A 22,870-nucleotide genomic window follows, 5' to 3' on the forward strand; every position below is an offset into this window, starting at 1 on the left:
GATTGTAAAGAGTCCCAATCACAACTGAGAAGATAGAGGAACTAGGCTACACTTTTAGCCTTCCCACTGAGAGATGCATTGGGTGGCCAAATTGACCACTGTGAAGTAGAAATAGCATCTCTGAAAGCCTACATCTCATCAGAAATTACTCCTTTTCTTCCCTTGCATAAAATACTGAACTCTCAGGTAACAATCTTAAATGCATGCCTCTGAGCTACAGCTGAGAGGATTTGGCTGTGCTGAAGGAGGTCCCTGCTAGCAGGTTTCCATCTAAAGGTATAAGCAGAGGTACACCAGCCTTTTCAAGTTTTTGGCCAGTTTCAGAAGTCATCCTCTCAAGCTCACAGCACAAGGAATTCTGTGCCACTGGCAAATGACCCTTCTCCTGGCTCATTCCATCTGCATACTTTCCCTCAAGCTTCAATCAGTTTAAGTAAAAATAAACCTGTATATTAAGGTGTTTGGTATGGAAGAACAGAACTTCAGGCTATTCCATTTGGTGTTGTTAACAGCAGGCTGTTGTCAATCTTAACTGATAGTACAAAATGGCCTTTTAAGCAGAGAAATCAAAGCTGCCTTTAGTAGACAGTAGTCCTGTTGGCTCTAGACAAGAACACAACAAGCCTTGATCTCTGCCCCATGGCAAAGTAAACTAATCCAAGTGTTTACCCAGGAAATAATATCAAGACTGAAAAGTTCTGGCAGATCTTAGCCTGCCTGTGTGCACAAACATTCAGACAGCATGCCAGGGTTGTCACAGATCAGCTGAGTTGATGTCAGTCCACTACTCGCATCACCTGCTTTTTCACTGAAATCCCTTGCAACGATACAGATTCAGAAGGCACTAGTGCTAGTTATACGGTAGATCCAGCCAGAAAAAAAACTGGACGGCCTTTAAAGTGTCTTGCAATGAACAGGATTTTCACAATGACTTTCTTGCTCAATTGAAATATCAAATGAAAATATTCAGATGAGGTCACACTATATGAAATATTTTCTATATTTCATATATGTCTATGTGTGTTCATATATGTAGAAAGTTGCTGAATCTATTAGCTATTGCACTCCTAGTTGTGCTAGGAGTACAATAGCTAATAGATAAAAAGCTAATAGCTATTAGCTAATAGCTAAAAAGCTCCGAAGATAAACACCAGATAAATACCATTACCTCATAAAAAACCCCAACTTGTAGGTGAAATAACTTGCCAGAAATTGATTGAGTTCACACAGAAATATAATTTAGCTCATGCTTAACTTGCACTAATCAACATGAGCTTTGGCACAGTGCTGAAATTCTGATTCTCTGATCTTTATGGAGGAAGAAGAAATAGAACCAATAATCATTGGTTTCCTGTCCTGCCTGGAACTTATTTTCAGCTCCCTGTTAAAAATACAATCAAGGTATAAGGGACAACAGACAGTTTTGACACAGCCATAATTAAGGAAGATGAACCTAGCAGGAACAGGGCACTTTTTATTTATTAATTATTATTATTTATTATTATTTAGCAAGGGCATTTTTTACCTTTCACTACTACACAGGCACAAGGAGCTCCCATATTAAAAATTATCATGGCTTAAGGCTAGAACACAACTTCCCTGCACTAGCACTAGCTGGGCACTGCCCAACCTCCAGGGTCATTGCCTGCTTTTAAGCAAATATGTCTAAGGGGAACAGGTCACAAAATTGGTAGTTGCATAGCTTTTTCCAGTTCTGGAGATAATTACGACACTCAAGCTCTTGCAGTGGCTTTAGAAGACCTAGGTGCTCTATCTAGTTCTGTTTCTTCCAAAAAGTCACAATCTTATTTCAAGAGACTTAAGTGAAAATGTTGACCCTCTATGATAAACTAATATCAACAGGAAAAAGGACTATAGTTTTAAGTGCTCTGAAATAAAACAGTTACCAGATGGTTCACGTCCAGCTTGCATCTTAGTCACGGAATTTACCCAAGTCTGATTGGAATCTGGTGTTGTCATAGCTGAATCTAAAAGAAACCAAACAAAACACCAGAAAAAGTTTTAAAGAAACTTTGAGTTAGAAAAAGCTACTTCAGGAAAATAATCCCAGCATAATGTCCTCACCTAAGCCTTTCTCCCCCATTTTTTCCCCAAGTTCTGAGCGCACACATTAAAAAATGCACAAGAATTATTTTTTGTTAGCTGTTTAGCTCACTTATAGCAAGAGAAGATTAAAGAATGGAGGCAATATTTATTTGTTCTCTAATTTCTATATAGAATTATTTTCTCACAGTTAGCTTACAGGCTGGCAAAGCCACTCCTCAGAATGTTCCAGCAACTTTTTAAGCTGTACTCACATCCTTTTTGTTCATAGGCCTAAAACACCACTTATGCAACTGACATTGGTCAATTACTTTTAATAGAGATTAGCAGATTTTCCAATAGAGTACAGACATCACAACTTTACAAGTCTAGTGCAATGAACAAGCAATGAACATACCTCCTTTGGTTCCACTAGCACCACAGTAAACAAGAGAAAAGACATCTGTATCAATCAGTAACTTTAGCACCTAATACTAACAATTATTTCCAATTTTCCTCAGTACCACTGCAAATCTGATCCTCCTCCTATAATACAGTTTTTACAAGAACCATTTATTACTCTAGTCTGCTTTGTGTTCTTGACTGGAAAAAGAACAGCAACGGAAAAAGCAAAGGACTTGATTAGTAGTTGTGTCACTCTTAAGAAAATCAAGGTATCTGGATGTTTTAGAAGAATGGAAGTGCGTCCTCATTCCTTTATTTCCACCTTTGGGCAACAGAGCTAGTGTTTATTTTGCACTATCATCACTGACCAAGGTATTCCAAGACATATTCTAGTGCCATAGCACTCAAAGTGATTCAGCTGCACAAGGATAAGACATGTATTTTGCATTTGTAATTGAAGTCTTGGCAGGGGGGTGGAATTGGGATCATGAACTCTTCTGGACATCCAAGACGGCAACAAACATGCACATATCACAAAAATCACAAAATATTCTGAATTGGAAGGGGCCTACAAGGATCCAGTCGAACTCTTAAGTGAACAGTGAAAACTTGTGTCACATTTTAAGTGCATTCAGACTTGAGAACCACATGCCTTCTGCAGAAGGTGGAGTCAGCACTGTGCCATTTCCCACAAATTAACATTACTAACACTCCTACCCCACTTCAGCCCCAATAGGCATAGACAATCCCATCTGCTGTCTCAATCTGCCCATACTTCATACTTCAACCACTTTGGACCAAGAGTAAACCATGGCAGTCAAAAGATATTAAAGGAATTAAGCATTAGGGGTTCTTAACAGCAGCCCACTTTTTTATCAGTCCACTGGTCCCACAGGCAGCTGTTCCCTCCCAGCCCTTCAGTTAAGAAAAAAATTTAAAAGATCTGTTCTGAAGATGTGCTGGCTTATGAGCCAGACAGTAAAACAACCGAGTCTTATTCTTTGCCTGACAGAGGTACTGAGCAGGGAGAGCTATTATTTTTCTGATATTCATAGTACAACTGAAGAAAGATTTCCATCAATGTTTGTATCTGCAGCATCTTGAGGCGATCTAAGTATGTCATGGATCACCTCCACATTAATTAAAATCCCCGAAGATGATAAATTTAGAAGGTGCCAGTGCCAAGCTGCACAGCAGCTCTGTTATCGCTCTGCAATGAAGGCAGATAACCTGAAATGTGGTTTGCATACTAACTGGCTTCTCATCTTGGCTTTCTTCCTTAATTCATGTAGCAAGTTAAAGAAGTCAAGTAGTGTTATTTTTGTCACCCCTGCTTATATATCCTTCACCTTACCTGTCCACATATCAAATTACACAGAACAGAGGTAACATTGCACCACTCTCTTCCTCTCATATATAGTTGCTGAATAGCACTGGAGATCAAGATGGGCCAACACTGCACCATCAGTGTCATCCAGCCAGGCAATGATGTAAGGAAGTTGCATGGAGTAACTTCTCAAGCTACTGAGTCATGGCTGCATGCCTTAGCCTATAGTAGTTTTGCACTATATTTAATCAATAGTGTGGTAGCTTGTAGAGGTCTCATTTCCCTGATTGTCATGCAGCAAGGAATAGGCAAGAGTATGATATAATGAATTTAGTTTTCTACACTATTTCTGGTTTATATGGCAGACAGTGTTTTGGGGCAAAAAAGTATGGATGTACCATGCTTACTATTATCAGAGTATTTTCAGGCTTAATCTATTTGCTCTCCTTCAGCCAGAAAAGCAGTTGGGTAAGAAATGGCTGAAATACAATTTGGTTTAATTTAACATATTTATTTTACTGTTTAATTTAATATCAGTCATATACTTTTTAAGATCACATGCATTCAGTAGCATTCAAAACCAGCCACCAGAACCTCCTCATGCCCCAGAGACATCAGAGAATCAACATTAAGGCCTCCCAAATCCCAGATAAAAGCTGCTCCCTCAGGTCAAACCAGAAAAACCCAACATGGAAGCAAAGTCTGTAAGGAATGAGGTGTGTTCTGTACTGATAGCTCCTTGAATTCTTCAGGAGCAGAAAAGTGAGAGATGAGATGTGGTGGGACTGTTTGTCCTAAATCAATCTGGCAGCACTTGCTGCAACTAAATTAAGACTACCACAAAGGTAACCCAAACAAAGCAGCAAGCTCTGAACAACAGTGTTCTGACACTTGGTTAGAAACTACCCTTAACTCAATGCAAAATAAAAGCAATCATTTAGGTTTTCCCAAAACAAGTAACTAAACAGTTACATGACTAAGATAAGAGTAACCAAATAAAGATCTTCTTCAAGAGATTATCTCAAAATAAGAATCTCATACAGCTTTTGGGGCATCTGCCTGACCAGCCTGCAGACCATGCAATTCACCTTTCTGCAACTCAGTTCCTGTGTGCAAGTGCTCTCTCTGCTTACTTTTACTGCAAGCATTTCTTTTGGATGAAGCACCCTCACATCTCCAAAACAAACACAGTTTCTGGACTTAAGTGGAAAACAGTTTTTTCTCCCTTCAGGGGTCAGGAACTTCCCTTTGCTGCAGCTGTGTAGAGAGTTCCTGTGCTCTACTAGCTTCATGCACATTTAGTTAATAACCAATGAAGGAGTAAATTACCATTTTTTCACTTAAATCATCACAGGAGTCACAGTATGATGCCTCCCTATCCAGCTCATACAGCTGTAAAAAAATTTAATGAAGTCTGGAAAACAACACCTTCACTCTATACAGATGAGAAGTAGTAAAACTAGTGGAGTATTTCTGACGTCTGCTCTATACCACACGATACCCCCCACTTTAGGAAGATGGTAGATTTGTGCAGTTTTTGGAAACACAAAGGTTTTTGTTTGATTCACTTGTTTGCTTTGTTTCTTCCCATGAAAGGCTATCATAAACTTAAAATTGCTTTAAGTTAAAAAAAAAGGCTTTACATAAACTTAAAATTGCTTCAGCCACCATCTGGTATAAACTTTGGCATTAACAGCTATCAAAAACAACTACCTTATTGGAATTAGCCACATGCTGACTCTCACATTCCTAGAAATATCAGACCATTGCACTCAAAAAACTTCTCAATTAAGTCAACCACTAGAAAGGATTTCAAGTTTGTTGTGTATATAAATTGTATATAAATACACATGTATTTTAAAGAAGACTTAAGAACTACAAAGCAGATTTTTGTCTGTGTACATACTTAATTCCTTATTTCAAACAAGACCTGAGAAGTACAAAGTATGTTTCCTTTCACATTATGTGAAACTACTAGAAATTTTACAGAAGGTACCATCACCTAGGGAGCACTACTGGTCTTCCCGGTACTAGGAAATGCACTGGAGGCAGAAGAAAACATAACTACTTGTATTTCACACACTGAAAATGCAGCTAAACCACAATGAATTCCAGTCACAGCATTGATGTTCACATACAAATATGTATATGCTCACATACACAGGACAGAGCTCTTGGCCTCGCCAAGACCTACTCCAAGTATCGCACCCTGCACAGCAAACACCAGCAATCCGGTAACTCCTGCTATAATTATTTTCTACTAATCTGCAATGCCTCAAAACCAAGAAAAAATAATAGAAATGCACTAGTTATAGAAATAAGATTTTATATCCTGAGAAAGAATTGGCCTGCTCCTGAACTGCTGAAAGCTTCTAGAGGAGGAATGGGGCCCAGAAAGCTCAAGTCCCTCTTCCTTCAAAGATTTTAAATGCTGCGTTTGAAAACGCAGAAACAAATCCCAAGGAACACCCCTCATAATGCATTAGATACACTGATACCTTACTAATGTAATCTATCGATCTGTGAGGGGGTGGATTGGTTGTTTTGCGAGTTTTTTTTTTTTCATTTAAACGCTTTACACAGTAAGGACAGGCGAGAAACAAGACACGACACCACACCTTCCCAATGCTGCACCTGTGACCTAATAAACCCTTCCGCGTAAGTAAGAGAGAAGCTGCTGAGGCTACGGGACAGCTGATCGCCGACACGGCTCTGCCCATCTGCAGCCATCCGCCACGTCGGTGCTGAGGGACAACGAGAGAGGATCTCCGCTGGCCCACGAGAACCCCGATCTCCTGAGGGACACAGGGGCGCCAGAAAGGGTCGGGGCCGCGAAGAAAAAGAAACGCCTCAGTCGCTCCCACTGGCAAGGCCGAAAGGCAGCTGCCGTGCCGGGGCAGCGTTACGTCCCCCGAGAGCCGGGGGGGATGCTGCGGAGCAAGGAAGACCTTTGCTCCCAGGCGGTACTCCGGTCCACCTCCGTGTCGGGAGGCCGGAGGGGACGCGGCCCGGGGAGAGCTGACATTTACCTGCAGGGTTCACGCCCGAGAGGCTGGTGCAGAGCAGCAGCAGCAGCAGCAGGCAGCGCCCGGAGAAGGTGGCAGGCATGGTGCTCCGCCGCGCTCACTCCACCGTGCTCCCCTGGCTCGGCCCAGATCCGCACCCCGCAGGCTGCACCACCTGAGGAAGTCTCAAGCGGGCAGGAGCGGCTCTGCGGGAGAGCCAGCTACTCCAGCAACGACTGGGGTCAAATGTAAAGCAAAACTGCTCCAAATGCACTGCGACGAAAAAAAACAGGCAAAAAAAAAAAAAAAAAAAAAAAAGAGAGAAAAAAAAAAAAAAAACCACCGGGAAAGCGCCGCAGCCACAACCGCTCCCCTTCGCGTGAGGATGTGCTCAGCGGAGGGCCCGCCGCGCTTTAAGTGTCGGAGGAAGGGCGGGGGCAAGCACCGGTGGCTAATTGGACCGAAGCCCGGGCGCCTGAGCCGCCCAGGGGATCCCCGGGGCAGCGGGAGGCTGGTGGGGCAGGTAGGGGCACAGGGTCGGGACTTATTTTTGGCCCCGAGGGGCGGTGGCTGCAGGACCACCTGGGCAGGAGCAACGCTCGGCGGCAAACGGCTCCGGCTGGGCTTGCGCGGGGAAGGTTGCGTCGGGCCTGTCTGTCCCTGCCCTTTGGCTGCTGATCTTCTGCAGAGCCCAGCTTCGAGGGTCACTGGCTCCAGGACAGCTGGGTTATACTGTATGAGAGCTGCGACTCTTTTGGATCCCTTTTTCTAAATCTCCTAGCTTGTACAGCAGTGACTAGGGATCACAATTTCTGGCAAAAGCTCCTCAGGTTTTCAGTTATGGCTAAGTGAAATTGTTTACACTTTTTTCTGTACACATGTGTGCTTACCTAGTAAGCCCACTCATATGTGTGTGTCTATATATATTTATAGATGTGAATTATATGCATTTCTGTTTATTGCGTGGTAAAACCTGAATTCTGATAGTGGGAAATGAACTCCAGCAAGGTGGTACTCTCTGAAAGAATAACTTTGTGATGGGCTACGTCCTGCTTCTTCCTTCTTGTCAGCTTCAGCTAATGCAGAGGTTGAGTTGTATAAGAGATTTGTATTGATACAAGAAGGTCACTGCAAAAAAGGCTTCCTATCATTTTAGCTCACCATGCTGACAGAGCTGTAAGAGTTTATGCAGAGTAAATGCCGTGTGTTGATTTTCTAGCACTAGACATGTTCATGCTTCGATCCATATTTTCCAATACTAGTACAGGAACCTTCAGAATAAAATTTTCTTTCATAAAGACTAAATACAACTAATGGCAAAAGACTGGGAACAGGACTGTTTTATTAGGCCCTTTGTTGTGTATTCAGGTGTACTCACAATGCAATGTGCTATGAGGAGAGATTGAAACCCCCCTTCCCCATGTTTGTTAATCTACCAGCCTGCTAAAATGCACCGAGTGAAGAGATTCAGAGAGAGAATCCAATTCAGATAAAGCTGTTTAGGAATGGTAGATGATCTTCAGCTTTTAATAGGAAAAAACTGGCTAGCACTTGAAAGCTGTTTTATCTGAACCAGTTAGGAGGACTGAAGAGACTTATCTCTTGGTAGTGGGGGAGGGTGAGGGAAAGGAAAGGAGGGGAGAGAGAAGGGGAGGAAAAGAGAGGGAGAGGCAGAGGAGAGAGGAGTGTCAACTGCCTAAAGATATGAAAGGACTAGTTTACAGTTCCAGTTAGCTCTCCCTGGAATGGGTGAAAAGAAAACTTTATATTCACTTTATTTAGTGGTTGGGTATGCAGCACCTTTTAGTAAGACAGATTTTATCCACCTGGAATCAACATGGATTGTTTGGTAGAAATATATGACTAAACACGGGGGGCTGGCACAAATGGAACTTCTAGGGCAGTCCCATCTCGAACCTAGCTGTAGCTTTGTCAGCTCTTGCTAAATGGAAACTGGGGAGATTCAGATGGAGACAATTTGTTGAGTGACTTGGTGTTTAGTCCTGTATAGGACTGGACTATTTTTTCCACCAAATTAACTTTGTTGAGCAGTCAGAAGACATGATGAACATCTTTGCAGTGTTTCATCTTAGCTCTTGTCATCTGCTATTGGTAAAGTCCACACTTAATGCTGAATTGAAAGAAAACAATTATTAAACTGCTGCTGAGGGAGCTGGTTTTTCCTATACTCATACTATGAGATAGAGAAGCCACACATGAAACAGTAAAGAGAAAAGCAGAGAGAAGAGGAAGGATGGCAGAAGGAATGCAAAAAAGAAGCAGAATTGGAAGAGGAAGAGGAACTGGTCAAGCAAACCAAACAGCTCTCTAAGGGTTTACATGCTCCAATGTTTGCCTTAGCATTATAATATGATTAGATTAGATTAGATTAGATTAGATTACTTACTAAGAACTCCAGCTGTATTTGGTTAGATCATTGAAAGAGTGAGCGGTTTCAGAAATTATAAGGTTAGTGATAAAAATGGTAAAGTGGAATATTTGGGATATCAAAAAAAAATCAACTATTGCCTTGCATTTGGAAACATTGTCTGGGCAGTAATTAGAAATTTCAGGAAAAGTATTTAAATTTTACATACCAAGTCTAATCTATTCCATTTATTAATATGCTTTGTATTTTCTTCTTCTCCCACTTCCACAGAGAAACTTTGACTTATTCTCACATAGTAGTTACTTGGCAAATGTGACCATTGTTTTGGAATGAGAATTCATGTGTTGCACCATACTCTGGCTTATAAAAAACCTTATATTTAATAAAACCTCTGATACAGGGAAATTGCTTGTTAATTCAGCTGATTCAGGAAGATCTTTGCTGAATATTTTCATGGCAAAAGGTAAGTAAATGAAACTCTGAATACTGATATATGTTGACTATTGGCTGAACAAAAATGTGAATTGTAATTTGTACTTTTACAGCTCGTTTTCAGTAACAACAAATCCTGTGTTCTTAAAGGCAAGTCTTTGGCATTCGTTTATTTCTGTTAAAAACTGAAACAGAAAAATAACCAAAGGACATTTGTGATCCAGAGCAGTTTTCTTGGCTGGAGGTTTGCTTTTTATAACATCCACTCCGATTGTGCAAAGGTAACTGATATGTATGTCAGAAGAACTGTGAGAAAGACGGAAACAAGCAAAGCAGACTTAAAACCACTTAAGGTGGAAGTTGACTTCGGGGATGGTGCTTAGCAGCTTTCAATATCTGAAGTTAAATCATCAAGACCTTATTAGACTTTAGCTAGATTCTATTTTATTTTTTTAATGGGCATGACATTTTTAATTGTAAAAGCATGAAAATAAACTGTAGTCAACAGGAGACACAATTTAGAATTATTTTAGAAATAAGTCCTGCAAGCTGTCCAGGAAATAATTTTGCATGGCCTGGAGATGTGTTACTAAACTGTGGATCTCCATTAAAAGGATGTGCTGAAATAGATGTTATGCAACACAAGCATTGGGGAATTAGTTCTCCATTTTGTGGTAACAGTCAGATTATAACAAAATTTTTAGAAAACAGTGCAAAATGTGCATGTTTCTAAGAGCCAAAGTAATATACTGAGTGCTAGTACAAGACTACAAAGCAGAATTTTATTGTCTCCTTCAAATATTCATCTTTTGCTTGCTCTCTTTTAAGGATTTAACTAAACAGAAGTCTTGTCTGGATTTAAAATTACAGACCAGTTTATGCAATCTGCATATTCTGCAGCTGCCTTCTCTGCACTGTCTGCATCTTGCTGAGTGGTAAATCCAAATATCTCCTGCTACCTCCTTGAAGACAATTTGCAAGATTAAGCATATAACCTCTATTGAGAATTCTGCCATTTATCAAATATTTAATGTTGTGTTCTAGGATCAGAGCTGTATATGAAACAAAAATTAGTGCTATAGTGCTTTAGGATTGTATTTTTTGAAAATCCTAGGTTGCTGCAATACCAGTTATTGAGATTGTTGATACTGATTATCGATACTGTCAATACTCAGTTGTTACTGTGCAGGGTTGCAGATTAGGCAGTAAAGGCTTTGTCCACATGGCAAACACGCCAATAAGGAACTGGCATCTAAAAATTCAAGACAGATTTTTGGCAAAAAATTCTTTCTACCTACCAGTCCCCTGCTTTCTGATACCTGAAAAAGAAAAACTTCAATTTTTAAAATGGATAATATATTGAAAAAAACAGTACTTTGTTGAAAACACAATTTAAATTGCAGCCATTATGTACAGACAAGAAATGTCTACAATCTGTTAGTTTAATGTAGAATTAAAGTTTACTGTGATACAAATGGATGCCACCTCATCACAGGGTTTGCTTTGCAAGCTGTGCTTCAAAATTTGCAGAAGATATTTGAAGTGACTCAAATGGGATCAGACTTCAAGGGAGGAAGGGAGGCAGTATCCTTCATTGCAGTAATATACCTGTAAAAAGTAAGGCAGCCTCTAATCTGAATACAATTTGAGAATAATTACTCTAAATCTGAATGCAAATTGAGAACAATTACTCTAATTGTAATTATGATGCAGGCGCACAGGTGAGTCTCACCTACTGTTTTAACATCAGCATGAAGATTACCTTTGATAAATCTTTCACAAACTCAATTTTCTAACCTTGCAGACTTATAAAAACAGCCTCTCTTCTGTGGCAACAATAAAAAATCATGAGAATTTTATATCTAATATAAATTATAAATTAAGGTATCCTCCATTCTACCACAGTACTTGCTTAATTATCACTAACAAGCAGGAGTACTAAACTGTCTGAAGAACCAGGCCTTACTGACATGATTGAATTTGGGCTACCTGGAACTTCTGCTCTGGGGTAATCAATGTGTGAATACTTTTGTTTCTTGTGCGTATGGTGACAGAGTATAGACTTTTTCTCATCCAAATTATGTGTTTTATGGTTTTCCTGGGCTGGGGATGTTTTGTAATTTGCTTGGGTGTTTTTTTTTTTTTTTGTTGTTGTTCTTTTTTTTGGGGTTTTTTGGGGTTTTTTGTTGTTGTTGTTGTTTGTTTCTGGTTTTTGGAGTTGACAGAAACTCAATTTCATCAGTTTTTTTTTTTTTTTTTATTTGGAAATATGTTTGTAATTCTGAAAATAAAACCTGAAGATAAGGCAGCATAAAATCAGTAACAAGTTAAGTGGCATGAGTCTTCCCTTGTGGAGGGAAGTAATCACGTTAAATGCCACTCCATTTACTTACAAACAAACTTCAGTAAACTTTAGAAAGTCTAACAGTGTCCTTTTACTTAGAACATTTTTTTCCTTTAGTTTTTGTGTATTACTTCAGAAGGGGAAAAGAGGGCGTCAGTGAAAAAAAGTGAAGAAAACTACGCAGCTAGAAGTGTTATTTGTAATTCCAAAATCCTGAGACTTTAAACAGCTTTTATTAGTCTTTTGCCATGTAATTATTTTGTCTATTAAATGAAAGCTAAACGTTTTGTTTTTTGCTCTAATAACAGGACTTCTACTTACTCCCAGTAAGGAAGCAGAAATAGGAAAGATGAAAAAGGTTTGAAAACCATAAGACAATCTTAAGCATTTTTACTGACTACGGAGCCATCATAACCAAAACCAAAAACTGAAGTTGAAACTTTGCAGGAGGCAGGTAAGAAATGCCCGTTCTCATCAGCACAGAGGCAGAGACCTCAGTCTGTGTGCATTGGACATAACTAATAGTAGAGAATCTGAATGAATGTGCATACTCACTCTCCTAAATTTTAAGAATACGTATACGTGATGGTAGAACAGCACCGTCTGGGACAGCACAAGCAAATGTACCCTGGAATTTCCACATTACAGGAATATATCCACACTTATTGTACTGCACTCTTCCTGTTAAAGAGAAAATTCAGTTTCGAGGCTTACTAGAATGACAATTCAGCTAGTTTTTAGTTCACCCAAATTCAACATTTATGTAACAGATACAGAACTATTGAAATACTCACTGAAATGATGCATAGTTAGTACTGAATAGCAGTGTTCTCTACAGTTCAGAACTATAGCAGTACTGTACAGTACAAAACTTAGTACTTTTAATAAAAAGAAATATGTTGGTTCAGAGAAAGGTGGTCTTGGATAATTATCTTCATGTGAGAAAGAAACTACTATTTTAACAAAAAACTGTCTGCAAACATTTCTAATTCATTGCATATGGAAGGGATGTTTTCCAGTCTGCAAATATTTTGTTTGGATAAGTAGAAAACTATCATGCAGCAGAGTTCAGACAAAGTAAGGAAAGCCATCTGAGCCTTAATATTAAGGAAATTACTTGCCTGCTGCTGTAAGAGTGATTATCAGGGCTTGGGTTTTGCATGCCAAGAATCTGTGGAATACTTATTTTTCCCTTGTTTGCGTTTTCAGGCTGAATACGCATTACAATCCTGCCAGTTTTCTGGTGCCTAAAGTGATATTCACTCTTGACTTCAGCATGGGAATAATTTTCATCCAGAGGTGGAAACCCCTTTATTAGAAGCATCCAGTGGGATCAATGAGAGGAGCTCCTCCACTATGAGTCATCTCATGTATCTTTTTAGTCCTCTAATTACATCAATTTTATTTGACTGGTAATAATAGAGTTAAAATGGCTTGTTCAGCTTATGTCACGCCATGGGAGTTCAAAGATGAACTTCTGAGTGTGACTTTTTAACAGCTGATTTGTTCTGCAAGGCATTTCCGCAAAAGATTCATCAGGGTTATATTACAACTTGGGTAATATTTCCAGAGGCAAAACACATACGCATATACATTTAGAAGTGAAAAAAGCCTAAAATATATTGGTGTATAGAATGTGAATTTCAAAGTGTAAAGGAATAATCATAAGTAGTTTTTAATTTTAGTTGTGATTCAGCAATTGTTAATGTCTTTCCAAATACTTCTGGTCTCTGTAATCTGTGGGGGGATTATACAAAGATAACTTATTCTAATTGAATTTTACCTTTCAATATAAAAATAATTTTAAAATTATAAATGAATAGAAGAATGTGCACAGCATATCAGAAGTGAAAAATCTACAGAGATAATGTAAAATTTTTCAAACAATAACTGATACCAACTTATCCTGGCTGATCTGTGAATTTTAATTCCAGTTTTATAAACCTCAGAAATGCCAGGGGAGAAAAAAAGGCATTTTTTCATTTTTCATTGTTCCAGCTTCCTCTCTAGTGTGTTTTACCTTTTTTTGGTTGTGAGAGTTACTGGAACCAATGATTAACTGTACTCTAGCATTTCAGTTTCTCGTGTAAGAATTAATTTACTTCAATTATTGAATTTTGATTGATTCAGCCACAAATTTGAGTTAGTACCACTAAGACAGTCTTTTATAAGAAAAAAAAAATATTTGATATTTAAATAACTCGTATAAGAAGAACAGTAAATTACATCTGACAGTGGTAGGGCTTTAGAAAACATACTGCTAAGAGTTGTGTAGTTACTTACTGGAAAATTATGTTTCAGATAAAAATGTTAAACATTCTACTTTGAGGATATCGGGTCATTCTGACTATTAAGTTTACTTATATTCCTCATGGGGCTTGAAACAAGTCTGACAGAGAGAAATGTGATCTCTCCATGTGGACCCTACTCCCATGCTTGACAACATTTAATGTGTTTGTCCTCACATCAGCCTTGTGGGTAGTGTTAAGTCCAGTGAAACACAAAGTGGCTCACCCAAGATAACCCAGGAAAAGGGTTACAATTAACTATTCTTTTTAGTTTTTTCTACTCTGTGCCAGGTTATTTTTGATTCCAAGGATAAAGCTGAGTAGATGGAAAAGTCTACTAAGGGTGCACAGAAAAAGTCAGACACATTCCCTGCTGACCTTTATTACTCTTCTTTCTTTTAGGAGAGAGCAAACCATGCCCTTTGTACAGACAGCATGTTTGGACTTGGTTTGGGAAGGATGAGAGCTGCAGTCTGTAGCACACAGCACAGATTGCAGGTGAGCATCTGTGGCAGCAGACAGCTCTGTGAACACAGTCATTTTGATGAAAACAAGTGTTTGAGCACTTTTATACATTGGCATTGTTAGAAATTATATTCCAAGTATGAGTGACCTGAAAACTGCTTTTAAATTTTTTCTATCCTCTAGGACTTCTGCAAAGAATTTTTTGTAGATCTCTAGGGGCTTTGTGGTTACAGATCTCTTGATTTGTAGGTAGTGTATCAACTGCAAAAACTGCTTTCCTTTTAAGGAAAAACTTCTTATAGAGGTGTCTTTTCTAGGTTTACGAAAAATGTCCAGCTTTATTGTAAAAGTGGTGTGCTCACTTCTACATTTTAACTGTCTTGGGATTTTCAGACCAGAAATAAAATTTTGATTATAGTTTCGTATTGATACACACTTCTTTTAAACGTGCTTGAAAGTTTCATAAAATTATTTCAAACTTGTCATAAAGTTGTAAAGACAAAGCTTATTAATTCTAAATTACATTGAGTCTTTTTCTTCTCTCAGTTGTACACTCTTGAGGATGGTGGAGCTTTACTAGTATGATGCATCAAGCCAGGGGCAGTGCAGGTGTTAATTACATTTGTAAAAGTAGTAATTAAATAGTTTTAAGTAATTAAATAGTTTTTACTTCACACAGAGACCAGGAACTCCATGCAATAAATTAATTGAATTTAGAAGTCGGAAAATAAGAGAATAAATCTGGATTGCAGAAGGCACTGCCAGAAATCTGTGACTAGAGTGGTTGGAAAATAAATTATACTCTTTTCACACACCTTTCTTAGTCACTGTTTCATTTAATCATGAAAAGGGAGGTTGGACTAGATGTCCTTTTAAAATTCTGTTCCAAACAAACGCATTCTGTGGTGATTCTGTATAGGCATGGACAAGCCTGCATCAGCTAGTACATATCAGTTTTATCAGTGCAGTATAATTCATCACTATTTCTACAGCTCCTCTGCAGCCTTATCCTTGAACAGTGGAAGAGAAAACAGTTCTCAGGCAGTTCTCATGACAGTGCACTAATTTTTCCAGCTTTTGTGTACTGCAGAAGCTCTCTGCCCATTGAAACTCTGTGAATTGTGTATTTCCTTCCTAGTTGGAAAAAAAATGGCCCATCTATTGCCCATGAAAACCTCTGCACTATTTAACAGACCCTCAAAGCATGTTGTGTAATGTCTGAGCTAGAAGGTGTTACTACTGGGGAAAACAGGGAACCTTGCAAGGAAAGGGCATCTCTATATGGGACTGTAGCAAGGAATATAATGTACTCCATAAGGCACTTAGTTTTATCTCATTGTCCGAACGAGTGATGAATGTGCTGATTTTGACTGCGATAAAGTTAAATTTTTTCACAGTAGCTGGTATGGGACTGTGTTTCAGATTTGCTGACAACAGTACTGATAATACACAGATGTTTTAGTTATTGCTGAGCAGTTCTTATACAGTACCAAGGCCTTTTCTGCACCTTACCTCATCCCACAAGCCATCCTAGGGATGGCTGCATGTCTGCCAGCCAATGGAAAGTGGTGATTGAATCCTTGTGTTGCTGTGCCTGTGTGCGTGGCTTTGGCTTTCTCTATTAAACTGCTTTTATCTTGAGCCACGAGTTTTCTCACTTGTATTCCTCTGGTTCACTCCCCCATTCTGCTGTTGGGGGAGGAATGGGCGAGCAGCTCTGGAGCTGAGTTGCCAGCTGGGGTTAGACCAAGACATGACCTTTCAGCTACCTTACTTCACTTTATTTTTTTTTTTTTTTTTAATGAATCTCTTTTCATTTACTATTTTTTACAACATGCTGAGTTGATACCAGAATAAAGGAGGGAGAGTTTTACTACCTACGTTTTCCTAAAACACATACCATGTAACATTGCGAACACTGAAAAAATCCACACTTAGATTTTCAGAAGAGAAACTTTTCAAAAAGAGACAAGATCTTGTAATGGCAACCTGAAGCCAGAAGCATCACACTTTCCAATTCTTTGTCTGCCAAGTATGCAGCTTATCTGATTCACAGTATGACTGTCCACATTTAGTCCTAAACAGAAATCCTCTGTAGTTAAAAAAAAAAAAAAATCTGGGCTTTTAAAAAAGGAAGCAAAGTATGACAGGGAGATCTCTCACAAAAGGGCTGAATTTCTCTGGGAACTGAGCAAGCATTTCTCCAGAAGATTTCTACTAAGAACAGCAGGGCTATCAAGTAGCACTTTTATGTCTCTTATTCAGATACGGCTTTTGTTCAGTGTTTGCTACATTTTCCCTCCTAAAAACAGAAGCTAGAGAAGATTTCTAAACTGTACATTTGTTTATTTCTCTCTTGGTGTTACTTATCTGCAATAGCTTTTGCCATTTTTTATATGTGTGCATGTGAATATTATCTGAATGAACAAGTACAGTCATCAGTTCTAGTTCTTATTGGAAAAGATGGGATAGGGAATGTGAATATCATCCCTAATGCTAAGTTTATACTGTATTGGTTTTTTTTTTTTAATCACTCATCTTCCTTTACAGACCTAGAGGGAAAATGCTGTCTGTAGAATGCATTTAGAACGTCAACTACAGGCACAAAAAACTGCCTTGTTGGAAACATGCACAGTTTTTTGCAGTGTGAGGCAGCAGTTTTACTGTCAGTAGGCACTGATTAGAGACCAGGCAGGAATGTGCTTGGGGTCATACTGAACAGTGGTGTGTGGTTTGCTGTCTTATTAGCAATGGTTGAGTCTTGACCAAAGTCCATGTACTTTTGGCATGGATGAACTTCGACTTGTGTGCAGGTTTGGGTCTATATCTGGAAAACAATGTAGACATATCTAAACTAGTCACGTTTATATAAACCCCAGCTAGCAACAAATATGCAAATTAGGCTTAAATTGAAACAAAAATCCTTTATCCAATGCAAGAGTTACTTTTTGAATGATAATGACAAATCATTAGTTTTCTTTCACAGATACCACTAACTGCCCTGGGGCACAACTCTGCAGGAAAGAAAACTTCCTTTTTTCAGGTTCTGCCTCATTATCCCTAGATAACTTCACTGCTAACAAGGGTATACTGACATGCAAGCATACAGGATTCAGTGACAAGAGGGAGTAGATGGGTGGTGGCAGCTATTTAATTTTGGAAGGAAGGTGGTCTCAACTTACCTGGAAGATAAATTGATTTTTATCACAGTCTTCCAGTAAACATATTTTTAAATCAGTCTCTGTTTTTCATTTCGGTAAGCTCTGTCAAGCTAACAAGAAGTTTACATATCTGCAGTGAATCAGTGGTGGGTTAAATTTGTGTATAACAGAAATCACTGATATGTACTAAGAAGAAACTTCCAAAGACAACCAAGAATAACATATATCTCAAAATCATACTGAATCTGCCCTTCCCTGAGTTCTCAACGAATCTTGTTACAAATGTTTCTTATTAGAAAATAATAAATTGGAAAATAAAATTGGAATTGTTTTAACTTTTTTTTCCACTTTGTGCTGCATGTAATGTAGGGCACAGTTATGCTTTCTGGCTAAGTAAATGCATTTCTGAACCTCAGTTCTGTCTAATGAGCTAGCAGAATGTGCTATTCATAGATTAACAGAATCCTTTAGGTTGGAAAAGACCTCTGAGATCATCAAGTCCAGTCCTTGACTGATGACAGCACTGTCAACTAGGCTGTGGCACTAAATGACACTTCAATCATTTGTTGAACACCTCCAGGGATGATCACTCCACCACCTCCCTGAACAGTCCATTCCAATGTTTAACAACCCTCTCTGTGAAGAAGTTTCTTCTGATGTCTCAGTTCCTTTTGATGTCCAAACCTGGCACACCATCTTGCTTTCTCTATTTATGACACAAATCCATATTGGAAAAGAGTCAGCCTGCTTGGAATAACTTGATCTCTCCCTGATACTCGTTGTAAATTGTGTCTCTCCTGAATTCCAGCTCTGAACAACGGCACAGTGCCTGATTGCAAACATCCCTACAGCCAGGCTGTGTTTGGACACCACATACCAGCAGGTTGGGATCCAAGGCACACATAGCTGGTTGGATCATATCTAGCAGGCACTGGGAACACACTTTAAAACTGTAGTTCCCTTGTTTGTGTTTTTCTTTGAAACTGAAGAGAAATTCCTGGGACTACAATGTATGGTACTATTTTAAACAGATGAGAATCTGACGGTGTTACAATAAATAATGTACTTTTTGTGTGTAGTTTTCAACCAGATTTAGAATCCTGTTGTTATTACATTGGACACTCACATATTTACTCACTGCATCCCAGAAGATATCTTCCTCCAGTAATAGATTTTAAAGGCATCCTTCTTCAAAAACAGATCAGCAGCCCATGATAGCTTTATTTTTTCTGAGCGGCTGCTTCCTCTAGTCAGTGGGACCTGACTAAAAGTAAGTATTTCAGTTGTTTTTAAAAGTGCTAAAATTATCCCTATAGGTTGCAATGTGCTGGCACTCCATATACTGCAATAAAGTTTTGGCAAAAGAGCTCAGAATGCAACAAGAATTTGTAGTGCACTGTATAAAGTGCTGAATACTCTAATGAAGGTAACAGCATTCACTTATGCTTAGACAAGCTCATTTTGACTGCTGACCTGTAAGATAAAAGGAGAGGTCCTCATTCTCTGGTGGCACCTAAAGAACTGTATAGTTTCAAATGTAAAAAAAAGTGCTCTTGATCCTTGCTGGAAGATACTATATGTTTGAGTTTTTTAAAAGATTTGGTTTTTTTCAGTGGAAGATTTACCACTGGTTGAGGTAAATCATACATATAGTAAAATGCCATAGTCATAACATCAGTGTTCCTAGTAACTGAATTTTAATGTCAATATTGAATCATAGAATGGTTTGGGTTGGAAGGGACCTTACAGATCACCTAGATCCAAACCTGCCATGAGCAGGGATACCTTGCTCTAGACCAAAGCCCCATCCAACCTGGCCTTGAACACTTCCAGAGGTAGAGAGTCCACAACTTCTCTACCCAATCTGTTCCAGTGCCTTCTCACCATCACAGTAAAACATTTCTTTCTAATATCCAGTCTGAACCTACTCTGTTTCAGTTTGAAGCCATTCACCCTTGTTCTGTCACTGCACACCCATGTCAAAAGTCCCTCACCAGTTCTCTTGGATGCCTTCACCAGGTACTGAAAGACCACAGTGAGGTTTCCACAAAACTTTCCCTTCTCCAGGCTGAACAACCCCACCTCTTGGCCTGTCTTCACAGGAGAGGAGCTCCAGCACACTGATAACCTTGGTGGCTCTCCTCTGCTCTCACTCCAGCAGATCTACATCCTTTGTCTGCTGTGGACCGCAGAGTGGATGCAGTGCTCCAGGTGGGCACTTGCAAGGGTAGAGCAGAGGGGCAGAATCGTCTCTCAGCCTACTGGCCCTGCTGCTTTGGATGCAGCCCAGGGTGGTTCTCTGGGCTATGAATGGATGTTTCTTCCTGGCAGCAGGAAGCAAGATGATGAACAATTGTATGACTAGATCAAGAAGTGTGAATGTTTTAACACGATCTGTGTGGTTTTTTGCTGTTATTTCTGATTATGGTTACATCAACTCAACTTTTGAAACCATTATTTCTCTCTCATGCCTATTGTAATAGTAGGTTAGATGGTAACAGTGTTGGGTGAATTTAAAACACTTAGAAATCTGAGAGAATGCTGAATACTGAATGTGGCATAGAGTTATTTTTGTTGCAGTCAATACAAAATGAGATGGCCTTAAAAACAATGCCTTGATCCTTGATTCTTCCTTGTAAAGATTAAAGTGCATTATTTCAAACACTTGAATGCTACAATTAATCCTAGCATATGTACTTAAATGCTACTGAGGTTGTTCCTGTAATCTAGTAATAAGTAAAGCAAAGCCTTAGTTATCTAATTGGAGTTGATAATTCCAGAGTTTTGGTGATAGTGATAAATACATTGTGAAAAATGGCAGTACGGGAGCTCTTGAGAGCGTTCATTTCTTTTAAGGAGGAAAAAAAGCAAAAGTCTGGGTCAGATGTTTAAAGTTTGTTTGGCACAGCATCTTGAAGTTCTGGATGCTTCATGTTGTATGCGGCATCTAACAAAAAGGATATAGTGGGAAAGGTAGGGAAACCATTTTTGGGGGAAAAAAGTAGCTGTGTATCTCAGTATTTCTTGGTGTGCCTAATTATTTCTCTTTTTTTTTTTTCTCTCTCTCTTGCTGTGTCTGCCCAAACCATCCTGAATTAAATGTTTTCCACATTTCTCTTCATGGTGAGAAAAGCTGAAACTTGAGAAAATTTTTCCTTACGATAAGAGTCACGTCCTTCTCTCCTGTTTTTCTTCGACTCTCTCTGTTTACAATCCAATTGTTGTTCTAGATTTTGCCTCAACTGTTTATTTCGTAGAAGCAAAGAATTTATGCACTCCCACATGTAAACATCTGCTCAACTATCATTATGCTGAATTCAGTACTACAGTCAACAGTTTGCATATGCTTTGTTGCTTGTAGTCTCTCATAATTTTTATCTTCTCAGGTCTCACATTCCCTCTCCCAGTACAGGATTGTCTTTTTTCTTCCCTATTCCTCAGGTTTGTCATGAGACTCTTCAGAGTTTTGTGGTTTTAATAGAGTTCTGTCTGTCCTAGGTTCAGAATGCTTTTATTTTTGTACCTGTCTGGTTTTGTGAATTTTTTTCATTGTTCTGGTAGCTATGCTTGTACAGACACTTTAGAATATTTTTCTTAAGGAAAAAACTGAAACAAACCTGTCTTTGTCTCTTTAATATGCTACTTAAAATGCATAACCAGATAATACATGCTCAAGGTAAGAGTTATTGATACCAACATCACAACTAAATTGCACTTTCCACGTTTATAATTAGAGCAGATACAGAGATGTGTCCTAGGTATTGACCTTGACCTGAGTTGGTTGATTAGTAAGAAACTGGAAAATGACATCTTCTCAATGTCCAAAATGGGATAAAATCCCAAAGTTGGATGGCACTGAAAGTTGGATGGTACTGGTTCCTGCACCGTGTCAGGCTTCAACCCCATGCCTGTCTCTCCAAGTAGCTTTCACATTTGTAACAGCATAATTAAAGATTAATTGGATGGAAGAGGCAGACTGAAAAGGGGCATGAATCTGTGGCCATGTGGTCACTGGAGAGTAACTGGAAATACTCTAAATCCCATTTATGTAATTTGTTCAGTAACAGTTTTTGAAACAGCACCAGGTATAATTTTTTAAATTTTATTTCATATTTGAAGTTTTATTTTTAGAAAGGAACTGCTATCAGTGGTTGTCAACTCATGTGGTTCCTGTGGTGGAAACATTTTTCAGGCCTTTGATGGGAAGCAAAAGAAGTCCCATTAGCAGGGGAAGATGCTGAGCCCATGCCCTGAGGTGTTCAAGGCACTCTGGGTAACTCCAGCACCTCTGAGTGCTCCAGTCATTATATAAGCATTTAATCTAGTGACACTGTAATTAATTACAGACCTTGAAACACAGACCAGAAGAAGGGCCTTGTGACATTAAATCCCTTTCATGTTCCTGCCAGCCCCTGAATCTCAGCTGGTGGAAAGGGACTTGGCAGCAGTGGGGAGCCCTCACCTGCGAGGTGAGACACAGGCTCAGGACCTTCATTGGGAGAAGAGAACCTGGAGCAGTGTCTGTGTCTCACATGAGCATCCTACCTGCTAATCCTTACCTCTGGCTCCTGGGACTCACTGCACGGCTGCTCCCAGCTGTCCTGCATGGAGCTGTTAGCAGACTGGCTACTGCCCTCGGGAAGGGAGCTGGTTCTTTACAGTGCTAAAAGCCCACCCTGGAACACAGAGGCACGTGCAGGAGGATTATGGTGCAGTCTAACTGGGGACACTGAGCACCTCAGTGCTATGAGAATGAACGTGTGATGCACAGAGCCCTTTTCAGTGATGCCTATCGAATGCACAGCCCGTGGCACTTCGTGGCATTTGGCTGACTGCAAGGTAAGGTGCCTGCTAAATGCTGTTTTCAGGCTGAGTAGATTCTTCTCTGAACACCAACATAAAGGACCTCTCTCTTCCCTGAATCCGGCCCAGGTTTGTATTAGCTATTGTTTGATGGCTACATACCTCCCAAGGGTTACATTTTCTCTAAAGGAGTCGCACACTAATTTAT

General features: G+C 39.3%; 1 protein-coding gene and 1 long non-coding RNA gene across 6 annotated transcripts in view; one reads left to right on the forward strand and one right to left on the reverse strand.

The window, feature by feature from the left end:
• The window catches only part of EMB (embigin), a 25,928-nt gene extending 18,360 nt beyond the window's left edge, over positions 1-7,568 (reverse strand). The window contains exons 1-2 of one of the 4 annotated variants that reach the window (XR_005255409.1): positions 6,394-6,783; positions 1,908-1,988 (exon numbers count right to left, since the gene is read on the reverse strand). Coding sequence is in view for 3 of the 4 variants with exons in the window: in XM_038125027.1 (XP_037980955.1) it covers positions 1,908-1,988; positions 6,394-6,505 (193 nt within the window). In the remaining variant the exon portion in view is untranslated. Of the gene's footprint in view, positions 1-1,907; positions 1,989-6,393; positions 6,784-6,804; positions 7,101-7,123 lie in introns of those variants that run through there. The other 3 variants (XM_038125029.1, XM_038125028.1, XM_038125027.1) reach the window with 3 other exon arrangements.
• Positions 7,215-15,706, forward strand: LOC119695852. Of its 2 annotated transcripts, none has more exons than XR_005255410.1 (4): positions 7,215-7,303; positions 9,440-9,632; positions 12,254-12,399; positions 14,636-15,706. It is a non-coding gene; the product is annotated as an uncharacterized LOC119695852 (long non-coding RNA). The 2 variants fall into 2 exon arrangements; XR_005255411.1 differs by lacking the exon at positions 14,636-15,706 and adding an exon at positions 13,155-13,273.
• Positions 15,707-22,870: the final 7,164 nt, after the last annotated feature.

This window comes from Motacilla alba, chromosome Z (assembly GCF_015832195.1).
Source record: "Motacilla alba alba isolate MOTALB_02 chromosome Z, Motacilla_alba_V1.0_pri, whole genome shotgun sequence".
Taxonomy (NCBI): domain Eukaryota; kingdom Metazoa; phylum Chordata; class Aves; order Passeriformes; family Motacillidae; genus Motacilla; species Motacilla alba.